Here is a 14,715-nt window from a genome sequence, read left to right on the forward strand (position 1 = left end):
AAAACTATGGGTTTCTCTTTGGCAAGTCAGAAAGAGTAGATTGATGCTTCTCAGCAATATTTGTGTTTGTAGATGTTCTGTGAGGCATTGCAAATCTTTTTTAAAGTCAATCATGAGTATACATAACAGATCTGCTATCCCAGATTCAGTTCTAGGGACAGATATATGCAGAGTTTTCCTTCTGGCTTTGGGGGAGAAAAAAAGTATCTACTGTATTGTCCTCATGATGTCTTTTTAGCCATGGAAAAGAACCATTCATTAATGGGTCTCAAAAGCCCCATGGCTTTCCCAGAGGGATGCTCCTGAGATTCAGAGTTTGAAGTAGAAATTGCAGACTGGTGAGCACACACCCTGACTCTACCTCAGAAGTTCTCAGCCCAGGAAATAACCTGGGATCGAGCCTGGACAGACCAAACCTGTCATCCTTTCCAAAAAGGATGGTGTCTGATCCACACATGAAGGAGTCCACTGAAGAAACTCCTCAGAGAGCTCCATCCCTCTCTGCTCTGGGAGGTTTTCCACAGGGCTGGGGGCAGCAATCTGGCCTGTGTTTTCAATAGTGAAGTTATGTGGGGAATGTGTTAGGGGTTTCATGTTTCAGTGTATGTTGTGGGTTGTGCAGCAATGAAGGGGTAGAATCCAGGCAGCTATTGATCCTAACTACGCTTTTCCAGATTTTGCTGTGTTTTAGCTTTTCTTTAAACAGAAGTGCTGTTTATACATATGCTGTAGTTTGAAGGAGCTCAACAACTAATTTTCTTACCTTTATTTCCTTTATGGTGTGGCAACAAAGAGAATGCTAGCACTAGGGATTTCAGGATTCTGTGCCCTGACGGATATCCCAAAACGGGAGGGAAGAGAGTGGAAGACTTCTGGAGAGACATGAACCAGGCGTGCTCACACGTGCGCGTTATTTACCAGCACAAGTGTGCATCAGTCAGAGCCTGAGCGATTCGCTGTCCCGCAGCCTTTCAACTCCCTCCCTGCCTCCGTCCGCGGCCATCGCCAGCCCCGAGTGTCCCGCCGGGGACACAGCTCTCCGCCGGGACAGTGCCCGTGCAGGGAGGGCGGTGGGCTCGGCCGGGTGGCGCCGCGTCCCCGCGCTTCGGTCCTCGCCCCGCCGCGCAACGAGGGTGCCCCCGGAGGGCGGAGGTGGTGCCGGGGCTGGGCGTGGGGCGGCAGCGCCGCGGAGAGGGAGCTGATGCGAGAGGGTGGGGGGAGCCGCCGGCATCTCCGTCTGGGCGCTGCCGCCCGCCTCTCCCGGCGCAGCCCCGCTCTCCGCCCGCCCCTCGCCGCCGCCCGCCGGGAGCGGCTCCAGCGGCGCCGGGGCCGGGCCGGGGTCGCGGCGCCCCAAGTTTGGCGGTGCCCGGCCGCAACATGGGCTTCGACCCGTCGCGGTTCGCGGGGCCGGTGGCGGCGGAGCTGCAGTGCGGGCTGTGCGGGCGGGTGCTGGAGGAGCCGCTGTCCACTCCGTGCGGGCACGTCTTCTGCGCCGGCTGCCTGCTGCCCTGGGCGGCGCGGCGCCGCCGCTGCCCGCTGCGCTGCCGGCCGCTGGCGGCCGCCGAGCTGCGCCCCGTCCTGCCCCTCCGCAGCCTCGTCCAGGAGCTGGAGGTCAAGTGCGACTACAGCCCGCGGGGCTGCGGCCGCACCGTGCGGCTGCGGGAGCTGCCCGCGCACCTGGCGGCGTGCCGCTACGGCCCGCCCGGCCCCGCCGAGCCGCAGCCCCCGGCCGGGCACCCCTCGGGCCGCTCGCCGGGCAGCGCGGCGGGGCAGCCGCGGGCGGGCGGGCACCGCTGCCTGCGGGCGCTGCGGGGCGGCGGCGCCCCGGAGCTGGGGCAGGAGCTGAAGAGGGAGGCCCAGCGCTGGAGCAGGAGGGAGAAGTCGCTGCTGGCGCAGCTGTCGGCGCTGCAGAGCGAGGTGCAGCTGACGGCGCGGCGGTACCAGGCGAAGTTCGGCCAGTACATGAGCCACATCAGCAGCATCGCCCGGGACCTGACGGGCGGCCAGCCCGGCAAGGTGAGTGCGGCGGCAGGGATCGGCGGGGCAGCGCGCCCCGGTCCGCGCCCCTCCGGCTGTGCCCTCCTCCAGCCTGCTTTTGCTTTTCCCTTTCCCGTGCCCGGCTGGTGAACCACCGGCCGAGTGAACTACGGGGCGGGCTGTGCCCCCGGGGCCGGCAGTCACCACCACAGCAGTTCGGGACCCAGCCCGATCCTGCGGGCAGTGCGCCTCCTCTTTCAGGGACATATAGCCGCCGGACCCTGTTGCCAGATGAAGAGTTTTATTTTTACTGATTTTTGTAACACCTCCACTGGGGACACGCTTCTTGCCTGTCATTCTTCGGTAGCCGGAACCCCGTGCTGCGATGAGCCCAGCAGGGCTTGGCAGAGGCTGCGACCGAGCGCCTGCTCGGCCGGAGGGGATGGGGAAGGGGCGGGAGGGGAGATGGCTTCGCTGCTGGGCTGGCAGCTGGCAAACGGGTCCTGGCTCTCCGGTCAGGGTGTCCACATCAGACCGCTCCGCCTCCAGGGACCCAGCTGTTCTTGCTGCTGGTTTTGCTCCAGCTGGTACTGGCGGCAGCTCAGGGGCGTGGAGCTGGCTTTCAACTTTTATTTGAGCAGCTGAGAAGTTGTCTTAAAAAACTTGAGTGTAAAATTATTGTCGACTGTGGAAAGGATGGCGAAAGGACAGCAAAGCTTTGGTAGAACGGTGTGACAGCTACCGCCGATGATAAGCAGAGGCCGGAGCAGTGCTGCGCCCTCCCCTCGGATCTGGGGGCATTGCCCAGAGACTGACACGCTCCTTAGGCAAAGGAGCGGTGAGCTGGCTTCACTTGCTGTGATGGAACTGGTTGGTTTTTGATTCCTGCCTGGGAGCTCACTAGCAGGCTCAGACATTGCTGATTGCAGCCGTGGTGAGAAGTTTTTTAATGCAAAGAGTTCTTCTTTCTACCTAAATCTACGCGGGCTCTTGGGAAGCAAAATCCCAGGTGGAAAGGGTCTGAGCAGTGAAACTCACACCCGAAGCAGCAATGTAGTGTGCTGGGCATATGCCTGCTGCATGGAAAATGGGAAACGGGATGTTGTTCACAGGACACCAGAATGCCTCAGAATACAGGTCACAGGTCTTCGTGGCATTGAGGAACTCTGAAAACTTGAGCAATTTTTTTTTTTCAAGGTTCCTCTGGTTAGCTAATCCGTGAGGTTTAGAGAGGTGTGCTTATACACTTGCTTCATCTCTTGGAGATAAGGTCATGTGGAGTGGGCCAGCAGTGACTGCTGGGGTGGGGTGTGGGGAAAAGCGGTGGCTGAAGAAGGGAGGGGAGGTGCCGGCGCTGTCGGTGAGGAGCTGACGCTAGAGCAGGAGCTGACGCTAGAGCAGGAGCTGGAGCAGGAGCTGGCGCTGGAGCAGGAGCTGGCGCTAGAGCAGGAGCTGGCGCTAGAGCTGGCCCTGGCGCTGTCGCTGTCGCTGACCGAGGTGCGGCACGGGCGGGAGCGCCGCTCCCCCGCGCCGCTGGGAGGGGGCGCTGTGGGCGCTGCCGCCCGGGCATCGCCGCTCAGAGCCGGGGAGGAAAACGATCCGTGCAGGAAAAACACACGGAATTAAATTCAAACCTACCGTCCGGGCATAAAACACCTCACACAATTAATAAAATGTGTGTTTCGGCGTAAAATAAGGTAACTTGCTGTGCTAAAGCCTCCAATTTTTAATTTTTAAAAAAATTTTAATTATTCACCTGGTGCGCTGAAAGAAAAGATTTTTCTTTTCTCATTTTTAACTTTTACTCCGTTTATGCTTCTCAGTGTCTGCTTTATATTTTAAGCCTTTTTTCAGAATACAACCTATATTTTTACAGATGTTTTGGATTCTTTTTGGAGAGAAAAAGTTTGGGATAAAGAGCTGTTTTTCAGCTTCTCTGTGTTCTTTGAAAGTTGCTTTAAAATGTGTGCTGGTAGGACTTTGGGGTCTGAAAATTAGAATTTTGTGTATTTTAATCTGTATGTTTAATGTGTTAACACTTATAGCCATTTTATATTTATAGAGACTTCCAGACATCTGGAGCTCTGACTTTTTCAGTGGTGGCAAGCATTCCTCACACCCAAAACCTGTCCTTTTTTTCTGCTCAGCTGAAGATAACTGGAGATAATCAGGTGTTACCTGCTAACTTTTCAGTGAATCATGACTTTTCCTTTGGTTTTTTTTTTTCCAGTGCCAAGTCTTTCCAGCATAGTTTTCCTTCAAGCCTTATCTTAATATATTCTCCAGCTAAAAATCTTCCATGCAATAATGTTTTCATTTAATAACTTCTTCTTGAGACTGTGTTCTTTATCAGTGTTTAATTTCTTGCTTCTTAGGGAGGAGTGCGCAAACCACTGATGATCATGCTACACCGAGAAAATGACACTTTGGGCTTCAATATTATAGGAGGACGACCCAATCAGGTAATGCAGAAAGTAACTCTAGGTGACACTGTTAATTAAGAGTAACTTTTGATGACAGTAGGTATGGAATCTGTTCTTCAGATAGAAGTACTGTTTATCATCAGGTATACCTGGAGTCATTGTTTGGAGGATGTTATTTCATGAGAATTGTGTTATTCTCGTTTTTTGGAAGAGCATTCATATTGTTTTTTCTTTAAAAACTTAGGCTGGTTTACACTCAGTTCCCATGTGAATAATATGTATTCATGCAAACTGTTCAATGGAAATATTTGTAAAAGTCATTGTTGCAGGATTAAGCCTTTGGAATTTTGTGAAACAGCTTGCCTTTTTTAATGTTTTCATTTACAGGAGAGAAGAAAGTTTGCTTCTGTGGCTCAGATAGTTTAGGCACATGTCCTGTTCTCACATGCCTGCTTTCAATTTTTCTTTATGAGCTGAAATGATTTTCACCAATACTGAATCTTAATCTCATCAGTCTAGGTTTAGAAAGTTCATTGCAAACCATAGAATATGCATAAGGATCACTAGCCTCCACTTAGAAGGCTAGTACACATGAATATGCTTGCTTTTTTTTTTTTTTTTACTTCACCTTTCCAAAAGCATTAATCAGGACTGTCATTGCATATGAAGGGTAAAGAAACCTGTTAAACTGGAAAATTAATAGTTGATTAAAAAGAGTTGGTAATAATTATGTACTGATCAGGTTCTTGTTAGGGGGAGAATTGAAGCCTTCTGGTGTTGTTGAGGAGGGGAGTCGGACCCTGTGTATTAGCTTGGCAATCTTCTGCTCTAAAGCTGTATTTAGTGGTGCCAAAGAGTCTGTTCCCATCAGTCCACTCTCTGTGCTGCAGTTACTGTTCCCTCTGGGTAAATATCAAGACCAGCAGTTATCAGATGATGGGGCTGTAAATCCAAAGCAAGAGTTTCTTAGATTTTTCTAGTGGAGGGATGAGACAACAGGTGGCTGCAAGTTAAAACACACATGCCACGATTATGTTCATATTTGAGTACAGCAGTAACAAAATTCCCACAATATTTATTTTGGATTGCCTTGGGATGTCTCTAATTTGCCTCTCTAGAACTGCAGGGAGAGGGGAACATGTGCTCAGTTTTCCTGGGATGGCAACTGAGCTTCTTCAAAGGACTTAGATGCTGACAGTGCATACTGCAACAGTGATATGTATCACAAACTGACTTAATATTTTGTAGTTTTAAGGAGTAAATGATAAATATATGAAGGTCTGTACCACTGTGTGTTGAGAACACTGCCAAATGGAGAAAAGGAAATTAATTTCTATTAACACTCATATTTGGAGACAAATTTGTGAGATTGTGAGGTAGGGATGGGTGTCAGGGGATTTTGAGTCTTTGAAGTTCAGTTTGGAAATTCCTTTGTGTTTTGTTCTTGTTTTGACAAATGTGACCACCATAGGTTTTGGTTGGCATTTCCCAGGTATCAGAATGAGACTCAATGCATCTGGAGCTGAGAACAGGAAAAAATGCTTGAGTTGACTCAAATAGTGAAAACACAAAGTTGTGCTGGAAAGCTTAAATAGTGGAGTTGTTCACAAGACAAAAAGAGTTCATGAAGGTTCTCTGTACATTCAGGCTGTCCAGAGAAAAAGTGCTCCTCTTTGAAACATTAGCTCTTGCAGCAGAAGAGCCGCACAGTGATGTCTCTGTATTAGTCATCTGCTTGGGGGTGTGTTCTCCACCACATTGTGTTTTACAAGTACAATGCACCTTTTTTCCATTGGAAAGCAGGTGACTCTTGATGAGTTGAGTAATGCACATACATACTTTCTGTTGCCTGTGTTTATTTTCAGCCCATAATAGGCATCCCCACTGTTCGCCTTCTACCTGAAGGAAGGAGGAGAGGAAAGGAACAGCTCATCATAGGATCATCTTTTATTTTGTCAGAAAGGAGCTTGCCTCTCATGAGTGTGCTCCTGAGAGGTGATTCATTATTCTGAGGGAGCAAGGCTGCTTTGATGAGTCCAGCTCTGTCTGGCTGGGGGGACTGCTTCCCCAAGGAGGGCACATCAAAGCCAGGCTGCAGGGAGGTGTGCTGCAGGCACAGGTGCTGCACAGCCCCTGGGCTGGCTGACAGGGCTGGAGCTCAGTGTGCCTTGTGCTGTTTTCCTGGCAGGAGTGGTGGGTACCAGCACATGCAGCTGATGGGGACCAAGAACCAGACTGAAGTACCCTTTTATTTAAACAGGTCATAGATTGCTTTTGAAAAAGTCAATGAAATTTCTGATGGAAAGAAATACATTTTTATGTGGCTGAAGGTGCTATAATCTAGCTTTTTGTTTTCTCATGTTAAAACCAAACCACGTCCCTCTTGTATTTTCACTAATGGCCATTATGCTTCTTTTATCAGAGTTTCTTTTCTCACTGCTTAGATGGGAAATCAGTGGAAATCTATTTGATCATAATTTCAAAATATTGCTAGAACTGTTACTGTGTTTCCCTTTTGCTTCTTCCCCGACATGTATGAGTTTCTGTGAAAAAGGGGGAAAAAAGGAATTTATGAAAACATAGTCTGACTAATATTTTGCTGAACTAATATTTATTGACCTTAAATCTACCTGGGTCAAGTCTCCATAGGAATATTGCCACATTGTGTAAAGTATGTTTTACGTGTCTTCACAGTTTCCTTAATAGAAAAAGTTATAAAGCATTTTCCCCATGAGTGTATAGGATCTAGACCTGTGCACACATGAACTGTGCCATTGGTCAGGGATTCACCAGTCACTGAAGGAAAATAAGCACCATATAAACTGCAACCCAAAGCATAAATCAGCTGGAAAAAGATTGCTTCAGTTATTGCTAGCTAGGTTATTATTTGTATAAACATTTAAAACCCTGTAAGTAGGCAGTGTCTGCTTGACATTAGTTATTTATTAATAATTATTTTATAATACTTTTAATTATTGTGTGATGAAATAAAGTAATTCCAGCATGCACTACAACATCAGTTATATTGTTGCAGCTGTGGTAGATAATTTGTCTGGTTTAAATTTGATCTCATGTGAGTTGTACTTAGTGTTGCATAGAGATCAGCTGGAGATGGATTCTCTTTTTGTCCACAGCTCGTCTGTGTGGATTTCATAGTTGAGCAAGTTCTCAATCTCCCATGTGAATAGGATTTATGAGGTTAACCAATTCCAGCCAAATCCTCTCACTGTTACGTGCCAGCTATCTCATGTCACTTTGTTCCTTGCAGCTTTATTTTCAAATGCAGTAAGGCAGTTTGCAAGCAGCAGTACTGCAGGGGCCCTTTTCCTTCTGAGAGAAACACTTGTACATCCATTTTTATGAGTGTTGTCCACTGTGCATTTATGTGCTAGTCACTGGCTGCTGTGAAGTCTGAGGTTTGCTCCAAGTATTTCAGCTGGGATCAGATTACTGTTGCACATGGTGTCTCATTTAGACTAAAATAACCGGAAGTAAATGGATAATCTTATAAAAATTGCTGGAATAGTTCATTAATTCTGTCCTTTTGATTAATAGCTACTTTGTGTTAAGCAAGTTTAAAAAATCTCAAGGAGCTTAATTCTTAATTCAAGGAGCTAAAAAAATGAGCTGCATATTTCAGATGGATTTACATTTTTCATTGCTGCTGATTTTATTACTATCTCAATTTTTGTACTAATGTGGCCCTTTTTGCAATTTCCCTGTTGCCTGATACAGAACAACCAGGAGGAATCTGCTGAGGGAATTTATGTGTCAAAGATTTTGGAAAATGGACCTGCAGACAAAGCAGAAGGCCTGCAAATTCATGACAGGATTATTGAGGTAAGAAAGAACCCACACCAATGGATTAGTCTGTCATATTATCAGATTAATAAAGGATTTTATGGTTTTCACCCTAAGTAGGTTGTAATTTTCCTCTTTTGTTGTGTCTGAACATGATTCTTGTACACTGAACTGCTTGAACATTTCTTAGAATTAAAGAACAAGATGGATTTTTCCAACAAGTAATAAATTTACTAGTATGGGGATTAAGCTGATCTATGTGAATCAAAGGTGTCAACACTTAAATAGCAAGCAATAGAAGCATTTTGTGTTTCTTTTCATTAAATTGAGAAAGAAGATGAATGGCTGAAAATTCACAGGTTTAGTGAAACTGATTTTGTCCTATGTAGGTACTATTATTTTCATGACTCTGGGACAAGGCAGAGAAGTTGGCTTGCTAAGCACTGCTGTGAAACCACTTTAGCAATTAGAGGAAGCACTTCCTGCTGTATGATCAGAAGGAGATCATCTGTTGTTCTCACCTGAATCACTACAGCACTTTCATGGTCATGTAATATGCTAGCATAGAATTTTCAGTTTGCTCCTGCATTGTATGCAGTTTTTCTCATAAAATAACTACAAATAATAAATAAGTCAGTTGAAAGAATAGGGTGATGTCTAGCCTGCACGTGTACGTGTAGCTAGCCCTGTAAGAAATCTCAGAGGAGCAGTTTCCAAGGGTGACTGAAATGGGCTCCTTAGGGATTTCCCATCCCAGCTCTGACCCAACTCGCAGTGACAGCACGTTCTGCTGGCTGCTGGGTTTGTTTAGGCCATGTCACTCCAGCTCTGCAAGTTCAGAGAAGACTTAGAAGCGTGGTGTGAACTTGCAGTGGGATGGGTGTTTGAGCAAATACACATTAAATAAGTGGATTGGAAGAGAAATGCAGAATTCTTCTGCTGGTTTCTTGTGTTCTATACCTGCTAAGGACTAAAAGCATAAGCTAAGAGTGTTTGAATGCTGGCATTGCTTTTAATGTTGGAGCCTAGAGCAGTGTGTGAAATCAAATGAATATATTTTCTTGGAAGAATAAAGCTTATGCTCTTGGCTGGCAGATATAGATGTATCTCTAGGAGACACCAAGTGGGCTGAGCAGAACTGAACTTGCAAGATATCTATTTCCCTAAGGTATACAAAAGCTTTGAGATCCAATTTTCTTTTTGGAACAGTAGCCTTATGCTGTAAAGATCTATTTTCTTCTGACATTACTGTTTCACTTACCACATTGTGTTTTGGGGTTTTTTTAGAGACTGACCAGCTATGTAGTTTCACACATTTGCTCAACACTTCCTACTTTAATTTAATGTGCTTTCATAGTTTTGTTTTTTAAGACAAAATGAAGTGTTTTTGGAAGAAGGAAGAATCAAGTCACAAAGCAGCATTTATTATATGTGAGGTCAAATCTCAAAATTTCACCATAATTGATACTTGATTTTTACTTGTTGAAAAATTCTTGCTACATAAAATCATACTGAAACAGATTTTGGTTCTGTGTGATGTTATAGGTCCAATCTAGCATAACTATTCATACAGCTCTGAATGGAGCACCATATTAATGTGCAACAGCTTTGTATATAACTCATGTATTCGGTCAAGCCTTTAAAAATATTTTGGGTTAGGCCAAAATTTCTAGTATATGTTTCAGTGTTTCAAAATTTATTAGACCAAAGTAAATAGAGGAGGAGAAAAGAAGTAATTATTCCTCCATGCTAGATGCAGGAAACATCTGGAGTCAGAACATTGAATTTTTCAGAACATTGCCCATGCATAGCTATCAATGTCTTCTTTCACTAGAATGCCCTGCCAGCTCTGTGGTTTGTTGTGAAAGATCATTCTGAAAACTTTTGCTGTGAGGAAACAATCAGGGTGGTGTAACTGTTTCAGAAATGTTGGCATGTATATGGAATATGAGTTTTGGTGAGAAGCTGATAGGAAGTGGGACTTCTTATTGTTTGCTTTTCATTTTGTTTTGGTACTCTGATCTAATGGATGATATTTTATGAGGCCATTCTTTAATAATCAAGAGCAGAAGGACCTGATGTTATTTGAAGAGCCTTTGATAGCTTAAGTAATTTCTTTGGCAATGGTATGCCCGGGGTACTTCTAGCAATCTGTATCTAATGGGATAATGGACAGAACTATCCCCTGAAATCAGAAAATCTGTTCTCAAGGCATATTGCTAAATAAAGAAGGTAATTTGTTTCAGTGGTTTATCACATGTTTAACAAAAATTAACTGCACATGGTTGACTGTGGTGAGTTTTGCACATTTCAGATGACCATCTCATGGGCAACCTAGTGCAGCAAATGGATTTCACAGTCCTATGGCACTGGCAGATAGAATTGAGAGCAGAGGCTGGTAAAAATAAGTAGTGTTGCCTTTTATTTTGTATATATCATTATATATGCAGCACCATTGCCAAATAATTAAGGTATTTGAAAGAATGCCAAGAGAAGGAATCAGATTTCTTCCTTGAGCTATTTATTCTAAGTGTAAAAGTGCCACACGAATGACTGGAGTTGCTGGAAGTTTTTGAGATCCATATGCCCAGGATATAGACCCTCTGACACTTTCATTTGAAGAGGGTTGGTGTTTATTTGGGCTTTACCCTCAGGGGAGCATATTTTGTGCATGAGGACCTGAAAGCTGAAACAGATGCCTGTGTGCTGGCAGTGTGGTGGTGCTTGAGAGTGACAGGGTGAGAGCCCCAGATCCCCTGTGTCAAGGGACTGCATGCGGGACTGTCACAGGACCCTTGCTGATTGTTTTCACTGTTCTGCTGAAGAACAGGTTTCAGGCACAGCGTTACCCTCTTTATTAAAGGTTCAACCCTCTGTGAAAAAATTACTTGTTTATGCAGTGTAAAGCTGACCGGGGACAGTGATGTGCACTTTGAGATATATATGTGTATATTTCCAGGAATCCTATTATAAGCCCCAAATGATCATTATTTCTTCATCAAGAATAAACCCTTATGAATTACTTCTTTGTAGCAGGTTCCTGCAGATGTCATGGTCTTCTGATGCTTTCAGAAGTTTATATCCAAAAATCTAGTTCCCTTAAATTGACGCTGCATCATGTTTTCAAGGACTACAACTGTTCACCTTCTGTAAAATGCATCTCATAAAACTAGATGCAGTACTGATATCTGTGACTCCCAACATGAAACCCTTGGATATGAGCAAATAACCAAACTCTACCTTTTGTATCTCTGCCTTCTTCCTTTCCACCCTGCCTCTGAATCCTGTCAGGAGGAGACAAGCAGCAAGCAGTGCACAGGGCTGTTTATTAGTCTGTGCTAGTTCAAAGAATTCTGTTTGCATCTAGGAGAAAATTATATTATTAAAGTATGTTTAGAATGGTTCTCATTTATATAGCTCAGCATCACTTTACCTCCCCTTTACTGCATGGTAATCAATCCTGCTGAGTAAGTCCATTGCTCATCCCTGTTCATGCTTGATTACCTCCTCAAGGCAGCATAAAACAGCTATGACCCTTAGCAGTTTGTGTGTACCAGCAGTTACTGGTACACACAAATGTTTCACCTGCTGTTTTCTTATCTGTACTTATAGTTCTGAGCAGTTTATGCTGAAAGCAACTCTTTCCATATGGAGGAAAACTTGTACCTCAATTTTCAGACAGTTCAGCTTCACATAAATCTGGCACCACACTGGCCAGATCTCCAAGCACAATACTCAAAGCCTAGTTACCAAGCTAGTCAGAACTAGTTCTTTGAGTTGGTTTTTTTTGTTTGTATGATACTGATTTTACAGATATTGGTGTGTGGTGTCCTCTCTTTTTAAGCCCAGCTTTAGAATAAAAAACAACCCCATGATTGTTTTTTCTCACAGTCTTCCATTCTGTAAGTCACAGTGTCTTGCAGAATATTCTTTAATCACTTCAATGTTGTACATAAAATATATGACCAGGACAGAATTTACAATCCAGATAGAATTTCTGATAGTTTGGGTTTTTTTTTTTTTTTTTTTTTCTTTAAAGGAACTTTTTTTCATCAATTTGAGGGAAAGGAGCAATTAACATTGCTCCTTTTTATTTAACTTTGCTCCTTGTTAATTAACATTGCCAAAGCAGGTTTGCCATATGACAAAACGGCAATGAAAAACTTTGTATGCAAATAAAAAGGGCTAAAATCCAAAATATTAATATGTGGAACTGTAAGCACATCATCAGCTGAAAGGCTTAAGTGTTTTTCTGTTCCTTGCACTGCAAGGAAAAGACTTCTGTTCTTTAACTCTCAAGTGAAACTCAAGTCCTTCTGCATTTTAGTCAGTTGATTCTCATGAATTAAGCAGGCATGATGGAGAAGAAGGGAAAGGAAAGCATTTTTAGTCTGGGATCTTTAAGTCTGAAAATAAGACAGATGCATTTATATATCATGACTGTGTATTTTGTTCATGCAGCCTGAGCTCCATAAGTGGATGATAAATAAGGCTTCATCCTGTATGCCATGTTTCCCTTTGTTCTTTCCAGTTTTTTTGGAGAGTATTCACACAATGGCTTTGAAGCACATGTCAGCAAAGCCAGTTTCAATAAAGATGAAGTCTTAAGGCTTATCCTGGCAGAAGTAACTTACATCTGCTAAGTGCCTACACAGAGATTTTTTAACTATTGCCAGACTGCTGATTGTGCTGTGTGTCAGTCTTGTGATGTTTTATCTTCTGCATGTTTCTGTCATTACACTCACTATGTTGCTCAAGCAAAATCTTTGATACTAGTCATGTTTATTTGGCTAAGAATCTCCAGTGTCAGATTATGTCTGTAGAAGTAGTGAGTCTTAAAATGTCTTGCTGTGATCAGAGCCAGAAGATTGGGATGACTTTGAAACAAAGCTGCACAAGATGTGGCCAGTAAAATCTGTATGGTAGCTAAGAAAGCTTAATATAATAACTAATTTTAGTGATGTAGCTTTCAGTGCATCAAAATATGCCTTAGCTATATTAATTTCTCTTAAATCTGTAACAAACTCATAACATTAAGTTGCAGGTAGCCAGGTTTGGCACCTGCAATCATTAGATAACTCCTAATTAGTGTGGAAGATCCCTGGCATAATAAATTAGTGAAACCACAGGCTTAGAAATGTCTGTAGAATCTTTTCACCTCTACCTCACCTGTTGAGATACAGGATTTTGGACACCTGTAATCCTTCATCTGTCTGAGTAAATATTTTAAGTCGGGTGTGACCTGGTCTGCATAACTTCAGATTAATTGGAGCTACTGCCCCCACTGGCTTTTTACTTAACAGAAAGCCTCCAAAAAGCAAGAGATCCTGGTTGTGGTCTCTACCTGAAAAGGATTGAATTTACCTCTCCAGATAATTGCTCTTTTTGCTAAGGCAGAGGCTCTCCTGTGTTAGACCAGCATCCACCCATCCTCCTCAAACAGAGGAGGCCAGCAGGTGTTTAGAGAGTCAGGATTATCGCGTGGTGATCTGGTGTGAAATAGACACTAGTTCAGGGAGCTGTATCTGTATATCGTCCTGCCCTTTTCCAGGTAAGTGCTTGTGACAATACACACGAATTTCCCTCTTTCTTCCACAGTCTTGTGTCTTACATGACACTTTGTTTAATGATACTTGCATTTCTAACTTTACAGTGCCTTCACTTTGGGAGGGCAGGTAGCAAATACTGATAACCAGGAAATCCTCTACCTAGGATACTTATTTTAAAATGTGATAGATGGGGTTCCCTGATTGAATTAATACCAGTACTTAGGGTTTTCCTTCTCTGTGTTTTAACTCAAGCTGCAAGTGTTAGCTGGAAGGTGGTTACTGCTGCTGGTGCCCTTTATCTGAAGGCCATGAGGGCTGGATCTCTTGTAGGTGGAGGAACTTAGTGTTCGAGGTACTGTCTGTTCTGAAGTTGACTGTGGTTGTCCTAGAATGCCTGAATTCTGTGATTTATTGCCTCAGTTCACAGATCAGTAGTCTGCATTTGACTGGACTTGCTACAGGTCTTTAGAGGTAGCTGCATTCCTCCCTATTCACTGAACTAAAATGCATTTAGAGAAAAAGGTTATGTTCCTTCCAAAAAAGCACTTAAAATTCTAGAAATTCACTGTGTTTAAAAAAAAAAAAAGAGACTTCTATTTTTCTGTGACCTAAAATGTCTTGGGATTTTTTTGGTGAAGTATATTAGTCTTACTAAGACTTCACAAAATGCTTTCTGTCCTAAAGAACAGGAAGAAATAAAACAAATTATATTTAAGAAATGGTGAAATTTGCCTAATATAAATAGTGAATGACAAGATTGCATGAACAGAAATTCACTATTGGATCTCTTAGTTGACTGAATGCAGTCTTGCATCCATAAAGAGGCAAAATATTATTTGATACTTTTTGATACTTGTGTAGCACAGCATCATGAAAAAATTCTAAAATGCCTTGTTTTCTAAGAGGTGGGGTCTTTTAAGCTGACTTTTTAAACTGAGAACTTGCTGTGGATGCAGCTTTAGAGG

The 14,715-nt window shown here is 43.7% G+C and overlaps 1 protein-coding gene across 3 annotated transcripts in view; it reads left to right on the forward strand.

Moving 5' to 3' along the window:
• PDZRN4 (PDZ domain containing ring finger 4) overlaps positions 1–14,715 on the forward strand; it is a 260,016-nt gene that overhangs the window by 29,241 nt on the left and 216,060 nt on the right. The window contains exons 1-3 of one of the 3 annotated variants that reach the window (XM_059472350.1): positions 1,378–2,016; positions 4,353–4,439; positions 8,136–8,240. In XM_059472350.1, the coding sequence (XP_059328333.1) occupies positions 1,378–2,016; positions 4,353–4,439; positions 8,136–8,240 (831 nt within the window). Of the gene's footprint in view, positions 1–1,377; positions 2,017–3,599; positions 3,675–4,352; positions 4,440–8,135; positions 8,241–14,715 lie in introns of those variants that run through there. The other 2 variants (XM_059472352.1, XM_059472351.1) reach the window with 2 other exon arrangements.

This window comes from Ammospiza nelsoni, chromosome 5 (assembly GCF_027579445.1).
Source record: "Ammospiza nelsoni isolate bAmmNel1 chromosome 5, bAmmNel1.pri, whole genome shotgun sequence".
Classification (NCBI taxonomy): Eukaryota; Metazoa; Chordata; class Aves; order Passeriformes; family Passerellidae; genus Ammospiza; species Ammospiza nelsoni.